Source organism: Rhagoletis pomonella, unplaced genomic scaffold (genome assembly GCF_013731165.1).
Source record: "Rhagoletis pomonella isolate Grant_MI unplaced genomic scaffold, Rhpom_1.0 Rhpom_scaffold_00013, whole genome shotgun sequence".
In the NCBI taxonomy this organism is placed as follows: domain Eukaryota; kingdom Metazoa; phylum Arthropoda; class Insecta; order Diptera; family Tephritidae; genus Rhagoletis; species Rhagoletis pomonella.
Genome location: NW_023458567.1, coordinates 5486763 through 5507235, shown reverse-complemented (window position 1 = coordinate 5507235; position 20473 = coordinate 5486763). Strand labels below are relative to the sequence as shown.

General features: G+C 31.8%; 1 protein-coding gene across 2 annotated transcripts in view; it reads right to left on the bottom strand.

The window, feature by feature from the left end:
* Positions 1 to 378: 378 nt before the first annotated feature.
* The window catches only part of LOC118748619 (sex-lethal homolog), a 68243-nt gene continuing 48148 nt past the window's right edge, over positions 379 to 20473 (bottom strand). For both annotated transcript variants that reach the window (XM_036483186.1, XM_036483185.1), the window contains exons 4-7: positions 10819 to 11178; positions 8543 to 8650; positions 1860 to 2041; positions 379 to 1768 (exon numbers count right to left, since the gene is read on the bottom strand). In XM_036483186.1, coding sequence (XP_036339079.1) covers positions 1405 to 1768; positions 1860 to 2041; positions 8543 to 8650; positions 10819 to 11178 — 1014 coding nt within the window. In that variant the 3' untranslated portion in view covers positions 379 to 1404. The remainder of the gene's footprint in view (positions 1769 to 1859; positions 2042 to 8542; positions 8651 to 10818; positions 11179 to 20473) is intronic.

Genomic DNA, 20473 nt, shown 5'->3' with positions numbered 1-20473 from the left:
CTTTCTTAAGCTTCAAAGTTTTGTTTAAAAACTTGCGCCGTGCGGCGCCTTTCATTTTTCTCTGTATGCAGGCTTTCTTGCTGCGACAAGAAATTTCGAATGAGCAAGCAAATTTCAATATTCAAAACTGAAAGTCAATACTCGCCTTTGACACTAAAAAAAAAATATTATGCTGTGCAAAAAAGTTACTTTGAATCGAAATTATTTTAGGAGCACAAAAACATTAAGCAGCCCAATTTACAAAGAGAAGAAAAGGGTTTTTGAAACCCGAAAGACGTTTTTGAACAAATTTGCAGTTATTCTTGGCGCATTTTACATATATAAGGCGAAAAAATTGGTTCTGAGCTCCACACTATTTTTTTTTTTTTTTTTTTTAGATTGTTTGTAATGCTTAATCTTAATTGCTTCATGTAATAAGTATTCTCTACATATTTTGAATATATGTGTTCTATGTATATTTAGATAATATGGGTTAATATTAGTATGCTACTTGATTATTTTTTAATTTTTTAAATTCTTATAGTACCACAAAATTGCGAATTACTTTTTGTGAGATTTTAAAAAGATATGAAAAAAATATAAATTTTTCCGTAGAAAAAATAGAATTTAACTGCTTACTGTCGTTTTCTCAAGAAGGTTTTAATATTTATCTGCCCTTCAAACACGTTTTTTCAAGGCAGATAAATTTTAAAACCTCTATGGGAATACGGCTCTTTTTAAGTTAAAAACTGATGTGTATATATTCAGACAAGTTACTCGGATACAAAAACCCACGCGTTCTACGATTTATGTGAAATTACGCATAAAACGCATGCATATTATCGAAATATTAGATGTCAAGAAAACATTTTACTTACATCAAAGCAACTTTTTAGAATACTAACTCATCAGATTTAAACCAGCCAGCATTTACAAAAAAAAACTTAAAACAAAAAGAAACACGCTTAAAAATAAATTGAATATTACTAGATATTTTTTAGCTTCGCTTAGGTAGCCCAAAAGCTGAAGCAACACGGATTATTATTATAAATATTAGGGATTTTTATGTCTCACATCGCATGAAACAAATTAAGGAAAATATTTAAAAAAAAGTTACAAAAAAAATCTATTCAATTAAAAATAAGAAAAAAATTATTCAATTTTTATTACGCTATCCGCGCGTTGTAGTATGGGCTTGTTGAAGTTTAAAAACAAAAAATATTGTAATTCACATTTCTTTTATCCTTAGCTTTCCGCGCTTTCATGCATTGTCTGTCTATCTGTACTTCATGAGTTTGCTTCGCCAAAAAATTCTCTATCAACATCATAATCATCATATCTTATTATTATCAAGGATCGTCTATACTACGAGCAAACGATCATCATCAATCACTGCGATCGTATCAATAAGAGTTTTTTCATTATTTAAATGAATTTCTGTGCATTGTGATAGGGATGCATCTTTTGGAAACGTGATTTATTTTGTCTACCTCTGTGCACCATGTTGTTGTAGCCCATATTCATGGGTGGTGGTGGACCACCCATGCCGCCACCCATGCCGCCGCCCATGCCGCCGCCCATACCTCCACCCATACCGCCGCCTCCGCCGCCACCACCACCACCGCCGCCACCGCCACCACCAATCAAGCCCAGCTGTGACATGTAATGTTGCGCTTTCGCCTTGCCATGCTCCTCGGCCAGGCGTACAGTGAGCGGTTGAGACGCACCCTCCGGTATGACATTGTTCAGTGCCGAAATTGCTTCCTGCGCCTCCTCGCGTTTATTGAATCTGTAAGTGTAATAGGTAGAAAAGATAATCGAGTGTAAAATTTGAATTGACATTTAATTTGTGTAAAATGCAATGTGAACCAAAAACTTACCTTATAAATGCAACGCCACGCGGTTTGCCCGTCAATTTGTCTCTCAGTATATTCTTTTGTACAATCATGCCATATTTACCGAATATGGTATCCAATTGGTCGTCGGTTATTGTACGTGGTAGATTCGTTACATACAAATTAGTATCCTTAATCGATTCACCACCGGGGCGAGCATATGAAACCTAGAATAAAGGTAGTAGAAATTATTTAATGAGTTAAATGCACAAACGTATATACAAATGTATGTAGGGCTAAACTTTATATATTTCGGATTTAATATTGTGCTAGAATTTCTTAGGAGTCATACATGTATCTACGTAAATATGGTGGGGAAATATTTCTGTTTTGCTCCTTCTTTCCTACCCGCGACCATTCTTATTGCATTTGAACGAAAAATGTGCCTTCTTAAGCAGGCATCGCACGATTTGTACACTTTTACAGATTTATACATTTTGGTAGTCACAGGATGCTTTTGTCTAGAAATTTGTATCGAAATGAAGCCAACTCTGTACCTGTCAAAATGAACAAATCTAAGTCTACACAAAGCTAGCAAAAATGTACATATTTCTTTTCTACCTTTTCATTGCACTCTGCGCACAAATATCTACTAAAAAGAGGGCAATGAAAAGGTCACACTTTTTGCAGAAAAAAAAAAAATCGACATTATACCTATCCTTGTTTTTCACTTAAATATGGTTTGTGTTTTTGTCACTCAGTCCAAAAAAGTATTACTTGCAAGATGAGTTCATACAAAGTGGTCGTAGGCGTACAAAAACATAAATTACACTAAGCAGTGACAATATGAATTACAACAAATGTACAAGAAATACATCATTTTGGCATTAAAAATCACCGAGACGAAAATCTCAGCTGCTCTGGTAACATCGCCTTATATGAATTCGCTTTGATTATTTGATAGCAAAAGTTATTCTCTTTCATTGCTATCAAAAGTCAAAGATGAAAAATTAACAAAATTGCAATATGAATCAACGAAATTAGCATCCTTTGATTGCTTGTTTCCTTTTGGTTTGGTTTTTTTTTTTTTCTCAAGCAATTTCTGCGAATCTTTCCGCACGCATTCTACAATTGTCATTGAATGGGAACTGTTTTATGCTTTAACGACGTGTTTGTACGCTAACATTATTGTTAGTATTTCTCTCCTCTCCTGCGTAATTCCACAAGCGTAGACGCCACAATGAAATCAAATTGAATAGCAACAACAGACAATACAAGACAAGACAAGAAAAGACAGAGCTATGAACCGTCAAAGCAGTGCAGGCAGGCAAACGTCTTTTTCGCTTCCCTTGCCTTGCTCTACTAAATATGTATGCAATTGAATGGAGGAGTCAGTATTAGTTCACTATAAACATTCGATGGCAGCAACAGCTTGGCAATTGCAAACAACAAAATATTTCCACGTGACTAAACAAACGAACAAGCGTTGGGTATACATACATATGTCAAAGTATTTGGCTGGATGGATGCATGTCTGCCTGTAAAAATTGTTATCTGCCACGCTTAGATATCGACAGCATTCAGCACACTGCGTTAAGTGCATTTTTATACCCGAGCGCACTTGTGCACTCTCCGTTAGGAGAGGTTTCACTGTATTTATAAATTTGAAAAGGCCATACAGACGCAACTTACTATCATAATATCGAGCCCTAACCGCCAAAATAACGCAAGCGATATTTTTCAAAACTTTCTTTTTGATGCCGAAATATTCTTAGAGCATCTAGATCAATTTCTGCATCAAAAACAAAATTTTGAAAAAATGTCGCTTAAGATATTTTGGTGGTTAGGCCTCGATATAATCATTATTTTTGATGGAAAAATTAAAACTCAAATATTAATTATTGATTTCAATTCTTTTTTGGTTAAATTCGAAAAATAAAAATCATTGTAAATTACAGTAGCGCGTACGTACACAAATATACGTGATTGTAGTTAAAATTGGTTTAGGACGATGTCAACTTGTTGATTTTTTTGGTTAAAATTAAAAAAGAATATTATTTTCCGTCCTTGCATAGATTTTATATTTCTTTAATTTTTTGGTTATTTTTACTTTATTTTTTCAAAGTTTTTAGTTTTGACTTGAACTTTATTCATTATTTTTTTTTTATTATTTTCTTTTATTAATTTTTTTTTATTAATTTTTACTTTTTTATTAATTTTTACTTTTTTTATTAATTTTTACTTTTTTTTTATTTTTACTTTTTAATTAATTTTTACTTTTTTATTAATTTTTACTTTCTATTAATATTTACTTTTTTTTATTAAATTATCACAATTTATTTGTCAGTTTTTTGTTTGTTGTTTTTTTCTTTTGTTGTTTCTTTTCTTTAATTTTTTGTTTATTTATTTCTTTGCTTATTAATCAATTTTGTTCTTGTTTTATTTTAGCATTTTTTGGTAAATTTTTTTGTGTTTTTTTTTTTGTTAATTTTTTATTATTGTACTTTTCCTTGTTTATATTATTTTTTCTTGTTTATCCAGAAATTGCCCAAAATAATGACAATTTTCTATATTATAATGCGCTCAGTTTTTTTTCTTGTTTTGCCATTGGTATGGGAATAGTGTGATTATTAGCTTTACAGGATGTAGAGTAAAATCTGCTTCCGCCATTAATAAACCTCATGGAAGGTGGCGACCGGGAACGGCTGCAAATCGTGAAGCACCTAGAACGCAACTATTGTATGCAAGCACCATATACGGGTTCCGCATCCGCACCCGCATATCCGCATCACTATTGCTGAGCTTTAAAATATGCAGCAAGCATTTGATTTCAACCTCTGTAATGATGGCAATTGCTGCTATACATATGTATGTCCCGCCGCGGTACGAGGTACGAATAGCAATTACGCGGCTGAAAAACCAAAAAGCTGGTGGAGCTGATGGCCTGCCAACCAGAGCTGGGCGATAAGGATTACGATTACTAAACGATTAGGTTTGCAGTAATCCCAACAAGCTAAAAAAACAAGATTGCGATTACAGTAATCCTTCATCGAACGAACTTAGATTACGATTACAGTAATCGTAATTTAAAAAAAGTTAAAATTACGATTACTGTAATCGTAATTTAAAAACAGTTAAAATTACGATTACTGTAATCGTAATCTTAGTGCCTTCTATGAACGATTACAAGGTCGAATTGAGAATATTGTGTCGAAGCTCAGTGTAGCTTTAGATCTGTGAAATCCACCATATACCAGGTATTCTCAATAGACCCGCGAGAAAAGGATCGACACGCACCATCTATTTGACGACTTCATAGCCGCTTTTTGCAGCAATAATAATAATTTGATTTATTTTCTTTTTTTTGCCTGTTTGTTGTTTTATTTGTTTTTTTTTTTATTATTTTATTTTATTTCTATTATATATTTTTTAGTGTTATTTTACGTTTATTCTTGTTAATATTACTTTTACATTTCATTATTATTTCTGGTCTATTTTATTTTATTCCAGTTCGATTTTCATTTAAGCTCAAACGGTGTTCACATGAGGCGATTTTACAGGCAATTTTAGAGGCGATTAGTTGTATCAAAAGTTGGCTGCCCCCCAACTTCATTGAAAGCGATTAGTTGAAAGGTCGTTCACACCTGGCGATTGTTGCTTTCAACTAAAAGTTGCTGTAAAATAGCCTCATGTAAACACTGTATAGTTTCGCCCTTTATATTAATTTATTTATTCTTTTTTTTTATTTCATTCCATCTTATTTCATTCTAAACCGCCTCCCTTTATTTTAATTTAAACTGTATGTATCTCCACACATTTTTTCCATGGTTCCGCGAAATTATCTTACGCTTTCCATATTCATTGACAAAAACTTTCGCTCACACTCAAAGAAAAAATACAAAAAGTCTTCATCTCCCACAAAAATATTGCTACATAGTTTTCTTTCTCTCTTTGCGCTTCATCAACTTCAAGAATGTTTCGTTTAAATTTTTATAATTTTTCAGCTCATGTCGCTTGATTGCTGTTATACTCACTCTCTCTCCCCTCTCTACTTCCGCTGCACCTAGCTTTCACATTTATTTTTATTTTTCTCTTTCAAAATATTTTAATCATGGCTCATCATTGCTCCTTTGTACACACGGCCAGAATAAGATTTGCTATTTTTATCCACAATAAAAAATGGAGTAGAAAAGTTTTGGTATTTATGTACTTCTTGCAGGACAAAATGACGGCATGTGAGAGAAAAAGTTTGTACATGCCTGCATCCGTTCAAGTTGAAGTTCTTTAAGCCAAATGCATTTTAAAGTAGTTGAGATCAAATGTAGAGTCGGATAATTGACTCGTTTCCTGGGGCATCGCCATGTTAAATAAATTAGTTCGTTGCAGGGAAAAAAGTGAGAATTTCAATTAGTTATAATTGAAAATAAAGTAGTTTTTTAAATTGGTTTCAAGTTAATTTAATTACCTGCAGGAATTCTTCTGGGTAAAAAATACATATATCAGTGAATAATTGCAATAAAGTGGAAGAACTGATGATTTACTTGTCGCTTCATTTGTCATTTCTTGGCGTTGTTGATTGCGGTATTTAAATAAATTGAAAGGCATACTGCGGTAAAAATGGATATCATTCTTTAGCTATAAACAAATCGAGCCCTAACCGCCAAAAGGGCGTAAGCGCAAAATTTTGGATTTTCTGTTCCAGCTGTCATAATTTTAAAGTCCTCCGAAGTACCGTTACAAAGTTGTAGCGAAAGCAATTTTGGTTCAAGTGCTTAATTGTACTCTGTTTACATTTTTTTTTTCTCCGTGAACAATTTCTCATTGCAGAGGGGAATTGTTACATTTTTGTGTGAAAGTTTTGTGTGCATTAGTTTTTATAGACAAATAGTATTTTAACCAATAAGTTATGTATGTAGAAGTGTTTTCTTAATAACAAAAAAAAAAAATGAGTTAAAGGCATCAAAATGGTTTTTGGTAATGCAAAAAAAAATGTTTATTTTATATATATATATTTATAGCTTAACCGCCGCAATTGCGTGCTGCAGCCTTTTTTGTGACGGCCAAAAGGGCGTAGCGACAAAATCACCTGTTTCATTAAAGATGGGAAAATAAAACCACACCAGTATTATATACCTAACATCAAACGTAACTTTTTCATTGACCTTCACATTGGTATCTAAAGTAATTTCCGAGTTAATAAAAAATAACTTTTTGCAGCTTACGCCCTTTTGGTGGTTAGGGCTCGATATTCTTCTTAAAATTAATAGTTTTTTCTAAAATTTCTACTTTTTTACGTTTTTTATTGCATTTTTCTGTTTTATTTTATTTTTTGTTTTTTACTTACTGTTTTTGTTGTTGTAGTTTATAATTAATTTTATTTTCTTTCCTTATTGTTTTCGATATCTATGTATTTTTAGTTTATTTTTTAATTTATCTTTAGTTTTTTGTATATATTTATGTTTTGTATAAATTTATTTCCTTGTATCTATTTTATTTTATTTTTTTGTTTCATTGTTTTATTATTTTATTTTTTTGTTTCATTGTTTCATTGTTTTATTATTTTATTTTGTTGTAACTTTTTTATATCTTTTTATTTACTTTTTGTTTAATTTTTTTCTTTGCTTTTTTGTTTTAATCTTTTGTTATTACTTTATTATCTTTTGTTATTACTTTTTTATCTTTTTTTTTTGTTTTCATTTATTTTTTGTTTAAACCTTTATATATATATTTTTTTTTAACCTTTTTATATCTTTGTTTCTTTTTTATTTTATTAATTTTTTGGTTTTATTTTTATTTATTGGTCTAATTTTTAGATATTTTTTGGTCTTATTTTTAATTTAATTTGATTTAAGTTATTATATTTATTTATTCTTTATTATTTCTTTGTTTTATTTTTTATTGTTTTATATTTTCTTTGTTGTTTTATTATATTTAATTTTTGTTAACTTTTTAGTTTTCTATATTTTTTTATTAATTTTAAAACTGTCTATTTTTTACCTTGATTTTTAAATCGTTTTATTTTGTGCTTCACCTTTTCATCGGCTTTGTTAGGTACGAGTATCTAATTTTCTCATTTTATTTGTTTAATAGCTTTTTAAATTTGTCTCAATTTACTTCTATTTTTTTTTTCAATTATGTTGTTTTTTCGATAGCTTCTTTTATAATTTATGTTTTCATTTCACCACGTTTCACCACATTTCAATACACAACGCTGCGTTTTATTTCAATTCAATATCGTGCCATTAATTAAATGAATTCCATTGCCTGCACGCACCCCACTCACTTTCATTCAATTCAAATCATTTCGAAATTCTAATTTGTACAAAGAGGATACAAAGCAAAAGGAAATCAATATGAGTGTTTCATTGAAAGGGAAAGCGGTGCAATGCCGCAGTGGAAGGTTGTTAGTGAGTTTTAATTGTTCACTATTTTATGGTTTCGCACAGCATTTTTCCTTGTTCGGTTATTGTTTTTTTTGTTTTTTTTTTTTTCAATTTACGGAATGCGATTTGGAATGTGTGCGTTACTGCTAGCACTTTACCTTTGACCTGAGTGCTGACAAAAGGCAGCAGTTAGAAATAAAGTTCACTACAGAGGGTAGGCGGCTTGAGAACGTCAACAAAAGCAACATATTTCTTATGCAAATAATTTCGTACTGAAAATAATATCGCACGAAAATATTTTAACTAGATATATTTAAAAATAAATATTACAAAGTTTTCACTCACCTTTAAACGTTTATTGCGGACCGTAATGCCATTTAAGCTCTTTATCGCTCGTTGTGAATCCGTTTCGGCAGCAAAATCAACAAAAGCATAACCAAAACTGTAGCCAGTCTGTATAATGAAAGTGGAAAAGAAAAAAAAGGGGAAATTTAATAAAATGCATTAAAAATTACTACAAAAAAGCACAAAATAGATAATATGAAAGGAATATAACGCACTGCAGCAGCAGCGCGTACTTCAGCCGCCGACGACATTCAAATCGTCAACATCAATCAGTGTAATAATATTAAAAATGCTGCACAGCAAGCGCGATCGTATCGCCATTGCTGCAGTACTTTTAAATTACAGAGGCAGGAGAAAAGAATTGAAAGTGTCTGTTATATGTATGTATGGTAGTGAGTGTGTGTATTGTATCTCTGGCTACATTAGAAAGCAAAAATACAGACAAGGCAGACAGACACTACAGTTAGGCCATCAGGCAGAAACGATTCGCGGTCGTTGTAATCCTGTTGAAGTGCTTGCTATGCTCAATGCGAGGACGCTGCTGTGTGCGCCATACTATTCGCGCGCGCATTTCGTGTGTGTCATTAAATTTGACATCTGACAGTTGACACTTGAAGTGGCAAAAACAAAAAGGAGGCGCGGAAAACAGTTTGAAAAGCCAACAACTTTGTAAAGTGAATAAATGAATTCATAAAAGCTACAGTAAATATAGAAGAAATGTGAAAAGAAAACAAAGCGCTGAATAACTGACGTCGCAGCATTAAGTTTTGAAAGATGATTGGAGCGTTTAATTTAATTAAGTGCCGGAATACACAACGATATATTATAGCAAATCCCACATTTCGGGTGCTGCTGATCTCAAAGGCCTGACTTGGCACAACAAAAAATAATAATACTAATAAAAAGAGCTTTTGCTACACCTCGTAGATAAAATGGTAAGTTTCACCTACTCGACAAATACTGGAACCTACTCATCATCGACAGCAATTAAAAAGCAGTAAGCATAAAATTACAAAGAAAAATAATTCCTCAATCGCGATAATCTACTGAATGACCGGACCGATTGGAATGATTAAAATATTTAAATATGTGCATAGGACATTTATGTACTTCAAAAAATTTCAAAATTAAATATCTTTAGAAGTTATCAGGGTCGAAAATTAAATATCCGATCAAGTAAAAAAAAAATATGTTGAAAAAACTATATGCAATACATATTGGTATGAAGAAACTTTGTATTACCAAAAAAAAAATACACAGGATTACCATCATCTATTTAAAAAATATATACATTTGAATACATAAATTGAATAAAATTAGTTATGTAAAAAAAATAAATAAAATATTTTAAAATGTGTATCAAAATCCATTATTTAGGCGACTATTTCGAAACGTCACTTTAAGAACTATTGAACTACATATTAATATTATTATTGCTGTGGGCCATATGCACCGCGACCTCTAAAGTGACCTATTGTGTGTGGTAGAGGACCCCATATGGGAATGTAGCTTAGCACGTCCAATGGCGTGTTTTTTTTGCGAATTTCCAATAGATTCAATGAGCACCACCCAAGTGAGCTAGTCTCTAGGACTAGCAAAAGCGAAAGAGGTTTTCTCCTGAAAGATTAATTTTACTGAGGTGATAGCGAAGGGAACAGGGTCCCGTGTAGGGCCTAGTGATGAGCCCACAAAAGGGTAGTTGCTTGTTTCGCTAGGTAGTCAGCCTCCTTATTGACATCATATATCCCTCACACCCATTACCCATTCTAAATAATAAAACTATATTATTGCCTCCAAGAGCGTATAGGACATTGAAGTAATCATATATGTAGATGTATAATTATTTTCCCGTCTTTGCCGGCAAGAAAAACATTGCGCTCTTTACTGAATTTGATTGAGAAAAGAGGGAGAAATAAAAATATGTAAAAAACAGAATGTACGCTCCATATTTTCGCTATTCTAAAAGCCATTTTAGGTAACAAATGCTGCAACATCACTGTCAGCCGCAATGATAAATGATTCCCAGCCAAGTGAGGCGGGTAAAACTCTACACACACAAAAATAAAAAATTAATAAAAAAGTTGCGAAAGTGATTTTGAGGTTATTTTTAGGCAACTGCATGTAAATTGGGGCAAACAAAAAATCGGTCACCGCACAGCATTGGTGGGCGTAAATTTATTTGTATTACAATACTTTAGGCGTGTAGTGACGACAGTTCAGGATAAACATATAAATAAATTAAAAAAAAAACATTATAATATGATAAATCAACTCACCTTATAATCTCTCATTATTCTGCAAGTGTTTATAGGACCGATTGTCCTAAATAAAGCATATAGTTCGCGATCTGTCATATCTTGCGGCAGATAGTTCACAATTAGATTTGTGCCATTCGAGCCGCCACCGTGACCATCACCGCCACCGCCACCACCGCCGCCGCCGCCGCTGCCGCAATTCAGAGAATTCATGCTGGCGGCGGGCGCCATATTATTCATGGAACCCATGCCGCCACCACCGCCGCCGCCGCCACCACCACCACCTCCGCCACCGCCGCCGCCGCCGCCGCCGCCTGAAAAATCGTTATAACCGCGCCTATTCATTGATGGACCTGGATACGATGAGGTGAAATCTGTGTCCTGCGGTGAAAACGCATAACGTGACTGAAATATTAATTCAAACAAACAAGGTTTCGAACATACAATAGTTGGCGCTTTTGCTTTTCATACAAGTGTTCAAGTTGAGTTGTTCAAAGTTGTTGTTTTTCTGAAGGATATCAACAAGACTTAGTAGTAGCAGTGGATATTCGGATATATTATTTTGTTGCATTGCTTGCTTGGATTTTTATTTAACTGAGCATGTTCAAAATTTTTTAAAATATTGCAAATTTTTTTCTTTGCATTTTTTGGTGATAAATTTAACGCTTGCAAAACACATTTGCAGAAAAACTTTTGTGAAAGGAAAAAATTAATTACAAATATATGATCAAGGAAACGAATAGTAAGTAATATGTTGGATGCGAAAAATATATGTAATCCATGTTTTTTTTTTCTTCTGAAAATTGTATGCAGCAAAACACATTTAATTTGTAATCAATTCATTTCAACTTTGGCCATTTGCAGAAAACACAAAACACTCTTCAATAAAACTACATAAACTAATGCACGACAACAATACAATTTAATGTTGAAGAAAAATTCAATGAAATTCAAATTCAGTCACAGAAAACATTTTAGACATACATATGTACAAAATGAGCGCTAGTGCTAGAATATTAGATAAGTGAGATCTTACAGTGCGAATGAGCGTAAAGTTTTATTTAAATGCAGTTTTTACTTAAAGAAAAAATATATACTGTTGGTGTAAATATTTAAAATTTGCTACAAAAAAAATTTTCACAAAGTGCGAGTTAACAAAGAATATTTAAGAGTTGTAATTATTTTATTTCGGTTTTTTAATTTTTTTTTTAGTTTAAAATTTTGTGAATTTTTAATTTTTTTTTAATATTTTTGTTCTTTTTAACTAATTTTTTAAACCTTTGTAGTACTTTTTTTTTATAAAAACAAAACGAGTTCTAAAACTTTTTTCAACGGCATTACGATTTTCCCTATATTTTTTTTGCATTCAAATCAAGAATTTACACTATTTTTTTATAAATATTTTTGAATACAGTAGAACTTTGAAATGCACAATTTCTGCTAATATTTACTTCTAAATTTGTGCGCTTTAAAATGATGCCATAAAAAAAGAAAACTATAAATAACTCCACTTTTCTCATATAAAAAAAAAAATACCAATTTTAGCTTAACTAAAAGTAATCGGTTAATGTGCAACGGTACGGTGGAAATCCGCAATAAAAATTACTATTGCTAGCAGTCAAATTTCCACTGAATGACACTTACAGTGGCGATCAAAAATGTATGAATGGTGTTTCGTTTTTATTATTTACAATGTTTTTCAAGCTAAAATTTGTTTGATATATTTTTATAAAAATATGATCCATGCTTTAACAAAAACCATATAAATCACACTTTAAAACTTTATACAAAATTTAGAAAAATTATATAAATTTTTAACCAAATTTCGAGCTTTCTGAAGAGAATTTTTTTAATTTTTTGGGTATGCAGTTAAGAGGATTATAAAATTTTTGTAAAATTAGTGCAAGTTTTTTTTTGCTGACGGCTTTTTCGTTTTTTTTTTTGCTTCATATAAATAGCGAAATTTAGGAAAACTGGAGTAGACTTTTCTTTATTATTTTTTTCGCAAAAGGTCTTGCGCATATTCTTCCACAAAAAATTCATGTTTATTTCAATTGATATTCGGGTTGCTGATATTCGACGCTGGTACATGACGGAAACTTCGATACCACATCTTTTAGCTACATACCTTCACGAGGTTCGAAATGGGGTGTAGAGGTTTACATGAAGCTTTATTATTAGCTCAAATTGTAATTGAATGCGCTATGAATTGAAGGTCAAACAAAGCCAAACAGATTCGAAGGAGTTGCAAGTGATTTATCGAATTTGATAAACGCACATATAACTTACTAACACGGCGTTCAAAGTATAAAGTTTTTAAATACTACTAGAGTAAACTTCATGTTGCTAATAAGAAATCGATTACTTTTAATTAAGGCAGTAATAAAAAGTATAATTTATTTCTTTTAAAAAGCAAAGATAATAGAAAAAAACAACGGAAAAAATGGAAAAAAATATTGCATCTTAATCTCAAATGTGAATTTCATATCGAATTCTATTTTTTTTTTTAATTCTAGTACTTTTTTCTATTTTTAAAAAATTGTAATATATTTATCTACAAATGTTCGTGTGTGTGCTAGAACTCATTTACTACATTATAATTAGTAAATATTTGTATGTAACATATATAATTCGAGATAAATGATTTTTTGAAGAACAATGAGCGGAAAAAGATGAACTCTTTAAATTAACAATAGTAACATTAGCAACAATAACAACTTCACATCAGTCCATAGTTAAGAGAATTCTTTGAAAATCAAACTCCAGAACGTATAAACAGACGCTGACAGAACAGAGTAGGTAGCATATAGATGGTGGTAAATAGTTATATTAGGGTAAATAATGTATAGAAAATAGTAGAACTGAAGAGGATTTAAATTAGGTATTAGAAATACGAATTTAGTAATAAATATATATATAATGAAAGAATAAAAAATAAAAAAGTACCTAAAGGAGTTAGTAAAAGAAAATCAAATGATATGAAATTAGAAGAATAAAATCCAATTGTTTAAAACATTTTTACAATTAAAAAATCGATAATAAAAATCACTACAAAGATAAATTAACAAAACATAAAATAATACTTACAAAAAAAAAAACAGAATATTAAAAGGAAAATTTAAAAAATTAAAAAATAAAGAAGTTAAAAATTATAAAAAAGTACATATATACAAATTTAAAAATTAAACTTTTAAATAAAAAACCTTAAATAAACTACAAACAAAATTGAATAGACAATAGAATTAAATAAAGACGCTGAAATTAACGCAATTGGCAATGCAAAAAAATATACCAAGAAAAAGCAACAAATAAGGAATATTAGTAGTTTTTAGTCTGCCACGTAGAATTTCTTTGGAGGTAGTTGGCAGTTTTTTATTTTTATAGATCTTAAATATTCCATACTTGAAAAATAAGAAGTTGAGTTAAAAGATAGTTTGAAAGTATTTTTCAGTAAATTCTTTCGGCGACGATTTGTTTTTTCTAATAAAAAATTACTTCACCACGAGGCGGGGCACACACAAAAAAGTTGATTTAACATTTCTTTGTTAGAAAAAAATTTTTTCTTTCACATTTTTTTTTTTTTATATATTGCTAATTTGTGTATGTATGTACAAATGTATCTTAACGAGGGTTAGTAAGAAATTGTATAGGTTGTATTACAGGCATGTAGTATTAGTGATGGTAGTCTTTCAGAGTGTATAGAAAGTTCTGCTATAAATACATAATACATATAATAGTTTCTAGCAGTTACAGCCACGTGGGAAAAGTAGTGAAATTGTGAAGAGTTTTAAGACATATGTGTGTAGGTGTAAAGCGATTAAAACTGGAGCAGCAACATAAAATTTAAAGAAGCAATGAAATTTAAAAATTAAAAACCTGAAAAAATGCTGACATAAATTTTGTATAACATACTACTACGCCTAACGACAAGCTATGTGCAGAATTTAACGCAAAATCAGAATTTCTCTAAGCTCATGTGCATAAAATTATGCATTGAGGCAAAATGGTTCCTGAAGCTTCTATTACGCACAGCAGCAAACATTTTGCGTAATTCTACCTATTTAAAAAAAAATATTACGCCTAAAAATATGCCTTAAAACTTTTCAAAATTTCTTAGCCCAAAAATATAACCCAAAGAAGTTTCCTTTCAGTCGTTGCTTTCGCTTAAAAAAAAAAAAAATAAACAAAAATAAACAAAAAATCTGCTCAGCAATTTCTGAAATTCGGGCTATTTAAATGCTAAAAATTTGCAACTAAGTAGCAAAAATGGGTAATTTACAAGTATTTGAGCAGCCTTTCCTAAGCTCTTGTTGCAAAAATATTTAACGGCAAAGAATTCTGCGCACAAATACATCAAAAGCGGATTTTTCAACAAAAACGCTGTTTGCCAGCTTTTACCCCATAAAATGTGCCACGCAAAGCTGTTTTACATTAGAACCGGTACATAGAGCAGATCGGTTTTTAGTTATTTCGAGTTTTGTCTCCGAGTCCATACGGCTAAAACTATGCCCAGCAGCTGGTATTTCGAAACTTGTTTCACTCAAGATCCTGCGCCAAAAAATATGCAACGAGCAAATTTAGCACTTTCCACCGCCTCAACGCCTTAGAATATGCCACACTCTACGTTTACTCGACATTTGTATCACTAATATTAATATCCTTTTATTCACCCGCAAGAAGTTGTAGATAACTTATTGAAGCAATAAATCAATAATATCCATTTGCATATTCAAAATTTTCCAACGTTAACTATATTTCTTTGATAACTCTTTTCTAGCCCCATTGCACTTTAACCACAACCCGAACAGCAAAACAAACCAAGAAAAGCCCAACGGTCAACAAAGCTTGACAACGACGACGAGAATTATTTTCTGAGGTAAGACCTTTATTCTACCGCCCTTGAGTACACATCAAACACATTTCAACAATAGAGGCACAGGTAGTGGTAGGCGCATATTTCACACATTTATCAAATGTTTGCTGACAATTTCATACATTAAAAATTAATACCAAAGACAGAAGATAGCCAACGAAGTGCAAACACAGGGCCAGCTTGTGTACATAGGCTTGATGTGGAAGAAAGAAAAGGCGAGCGGGCAAGTGAAAGTATGTGGAGCGGGAGGCAAAAGCGTCATACAAATTGTATAGAAGAAGCTTTTGTAGTGAACTATGCGCTGTGATAGTTATGTACTCGTATGAACACGTGAAAAGACAAGAAAGTTGAAAAGGAAGCCAAGTAAAGCAAAAGATAACAAGGAACATAGTTTTAGAAAGTGTGTGTGCGTGTGTATAAAGATCATGTGTGTCTTATATGAAACCGAGAGAACGAGAAGTGAAAACCAAGCAGAGAAGCACGGGCAAGCAACTACATATGTATTTATGTGTGGGCAATAGATTCGACTTTTGCTAAAAGTTTGGAATTTAAGCAAAGCAAAAAAAAATTAGCGCACGAGAACATGAAAATGTCCTCAGCAGGCCGGCCCGCTCGATAGTAAACACAGCCATATGTACACATGACTGCCAAATCGCCTTGCAGCAAGCGCGTAAGCTCCTTCAGAGAATCAGCCAACCAACAAACGACAAACCATTTGACCAGAATGCTTGCCACACCAGCGCTCAGTAGATTATAAATATGTTGTAAGTGTACTGATAGCAGCAACAACGCGAGCGCAACTTGCATTGTAGCACATGGCAGTCCCGGTTTCCTGCTGCTGCTACTATTGAAAAGTATACATACATACATTGCTGTTCGCTTCTGCTCGCTCGACGCTTGTCGTAGGTGTGCTCTTCTTGTACGAAAAGGACACACAAAAAGGTCCATGACATAATTTTTAAGGTATTTGGCTATAAGTTGACATTGAAAGTTTTTAGAACTTTGCGAGTTCATTTTCAAAACACACGCACACACGTATGTATGTACACTGGCAGGCAGTGTCGAGAAAGTGACTAAAACAAATATCCACAACGTAAATACACGCACGCACGCACTGGGAGATAAAAAAAGCAAAAGCTGAGGAGGAAAATGCATATAATGAGCTGATAGACAGCAACCAAAGAGGGAGGGGGCGGCGAATGTGGAATGGAAAGAGAAGGCGGCAAGTGACCCACACAGCAGACGTATGCCTCGAATTGTTTAAGAGTGAAAGTGAATATAAGAATTAAATGGCAACTGAAGAATGTACAGATTGGATGCTGTTCTCCCTACATTGTTGCATGTGTAAATGAGTGAGTGTGTGTGTGTGTGTGTAATGCGTATTCAAGTGCAGCACAGCATGGCATGGCGTACACAAACTGCGTTGTTTGGAAAAGTTTTCAATGAGTTTGTGGCAACGCTCACGCATAATGAAATACATAAGCAGGTAGTGTGCTTATAAGGGGCAACTAAGTATGTATGTATGTAGATGTGTTAATTTACTATATCAATATATGAATGTATGCATGCATGCCATTGGAGTGTTAGCGAAAGTTGTTTAATGTTGAAATAAGAAGCCCTACTACTTCAACACAACACTGATAGCAGCTGTTCCTTCAGCTGAAAGAAAATTGAAAAGAGGCGTGTAAAGAGGACATCAACTTGGAGCTCTGGGTATGGTTTGAGGGCAGTGACAGTGAAGGGAGGCGTTCAAATTTGCTCTGAGGGCCGTAATCGCGTTAATAAAATTTGCTATGTGCGGACAATATTACGTCGAAAATCAAAGCTGAGAAAATAATGAGCTGGCATCTACAGCCTGCGACAAAACGATTTTGAACAGTTTTCGACTATTTATCTTTTGTTTATTTGATGTTCACTATTTTTATATACAAGTATAGCCTTTTATCTAACAAATACCATAAGAATCCAGATTTCGGGCCTTGTGCAAAAATTATAAAAATTCCACAAACTTTTCATTCCAATTCCATTTTTTTTACTACTAGATTTAATTTTAATTTCAGGAATTTTTATAATTTTTTCGTTGACGGTATTACGCATTTCCTTCCATACAAAGTAATTTTTATATGGAAAAAAGTGCAAAACACTATCAAAAACACCGTGCGACAGTAAATTTTACACAAAAAATTTTATATATTCGCGAAACCATGTGCTAATTATAGTAAAACCGCGTTTTTGATTTTTCTCTCTCACATCAGGACTTTTTTTGAAGGGATTTGAAATTTGAAAAATATAATTACTTCAAAAAATTATTAAAAAAATTCAGTGCAATGCAGAAAAACAGTATGAATATCAAGTTAAAGGGAAAATTCTGTAGAATTAAGGCCGAATTAATTTTTTGGTGCATAAGGACGATTAGGTATTCATAATGTCCTTTTCACATTTTATCATTGAATATCCTTGAAATTTTACAATAATTCTTTTCGAAAAAATTATATATTAAGGACTAATATGCACTCGACCACATCCTCGAATTTGGTCCTTCTAACTTTATTCGCTTAAAAAAATAAAACTAATTAAAAGGATATTTTCAATACCTATTCGTGCTTGTGAACCAAAAAATTGTAATTTTTTTAATTCTACAATTTTCTCTTTCATTTGGTGCCCATACTGTTTTTCTACATATGAACGATTTTTTTTAAATAATTTTTGGAATTAATAATATCTTTGAAACTGCAGTCTTTTTAAAAAAATCCTGACGTCAGAGAGACAAACTAAAAACGCAGTTTTACTATATTTGGTCCACAGTATCGTGAGTATATTGATTGCTTCATGTGTTTCGATATTTTTTTTTGTTTTGTTTTTGTCGCACGGTGTAATCAACGCAATTTTTTAGCAACTTCAAACTGTCACTTTTTTAAACTAGATTTTAATAAGCTAAAAAACTGCATACCAAATATTAATTTAGAAATTCGAATTAAAATATTTGGATTTGAGAAGGTACGTCTTTCCTTTATGCCCTAAGATAAAATGTCTTCCGCCTACTACCGAAAATATAAACTTCCACTTTTCCTTCCTATTTGAAGCTATCCTCATTACCACCTACTTAGCCTGACATAGCACAAAAAATTTCTACGTATGTACCTAGAAAACACTTTCGAAGCTCCGTTCATCCAAGCCTGCCAAAATCTTTCCACTTTCAATCTTCTAATATACAAAAAAAAAAAAAAATAAATAATATTTAATCTACCAAATCTTCTACAAGCAATTAGTCTAATGTGCATTTTGCATGTCTGATAAATATTTTCTTGATGTAAGATGGCAGTCACAAATCTAGACACACACTAAGATTACCTAATATACAAACGTAAAACAAAAGTGTGGCACAACCTGCTTTGCTAAACATTAAATACCTTTAAGGCGTCAAATTCTAACGCACTCAAGACTGTGGGAGTAATGAAAAAAATAAAAATAAATAAATAAAAATAATGAAAATTGGCGCCGGCTAGCAAAAGTCTAAGTTTGACACGAAATCCTAATCAACTTAATTCTCAGTCGTTAGGCATGTTTTGCTGAGGCGACTGCTAGTAGGAAACTACCATCTCTAACCTCCACCACGAGGTCGTTCAACTCGCTTCAAAGTCAAAATCGTGCGGAACAGCTCCACGCAATTAGGCTTTACCGCAACAAAAAATAAATGAAATAAAAATGGAACTAAATGAACCCGATTTACTCGATAGTAGGGGGTGGTTAAAGAGGGGGCGAAGAAATAACAAATGAAAGAAGAAATGGTAAATGAGTGGCAAAATGTGATGATTTTTTCGTAGTGAGTTAAAAAACGCATTTAAAGTTTACTTAATCGGAAAATAGTTGATAATCGAAAAAATACAAATTAGAAAAAGGACAATTTAAAAAAATCGTTAGTGAAATATGATTACCCACAAAATAATATGATCAACACCATACAAATTATCGATAGCATATTTTATAAAACAAAGAGAAAAAAGGAACAAATATTCCTCAATGAAGTCATAATCGACCACAAATCAAGAGAAAAATACGAAAAAACAGCAGGGAAAAATCATATTTGAACCCTTAAAATTGGATCTCTATTCTTTCGATAAATTTGTTTATTTTATTTTGATTCTATTTTTTTCGATCATATGCCGTTATTTTCAGATTTAATTTCTTAGAAGACTATAAACGGTTTAAACGATTTAAAATTATCTAAAATAAAATGTTATCGATATATATAAATAATATTTTAAGAATAGAAAGTAAGCAGACTATGATATAGAAACTAGCCGTCAACAGAAATAATCGAACAAAATAATCGATGTCCAAATAGAGTAATCGACAACAGGTAAAATAATCGATAACGGAGATAAATCGAGGACAAAAGAAAATATCATATCGATAACAAAAGAATATCTACAGCAAACGAAAATAATGGATAACAAACGTAATGAAATAATAATATAATAAAAGAAAATAATCGAAAAAAGTCCAAATTAGAGAAAATAGTGAACTATATTCAAGAATTTTATTGATTATTATTTAATTCGCACATGGTAGAAGTTAAAGATGCTATTTCGGCCTCAAGCTCAATACAATTGTTCAATATAATAATTATAAGGCCACAAATAACAAAAAAAAACACAAAGAAAATAGTCAACAATAAAATAAAATAATCGATAATAAAAGAAAATAATCGATAAGAAAAGAATATAATCGATAATAAAAGAAAATAATCGATAATAAAGGAAATAATCGATAACAAAAGAAAATAATCGATAATAAAAGAAA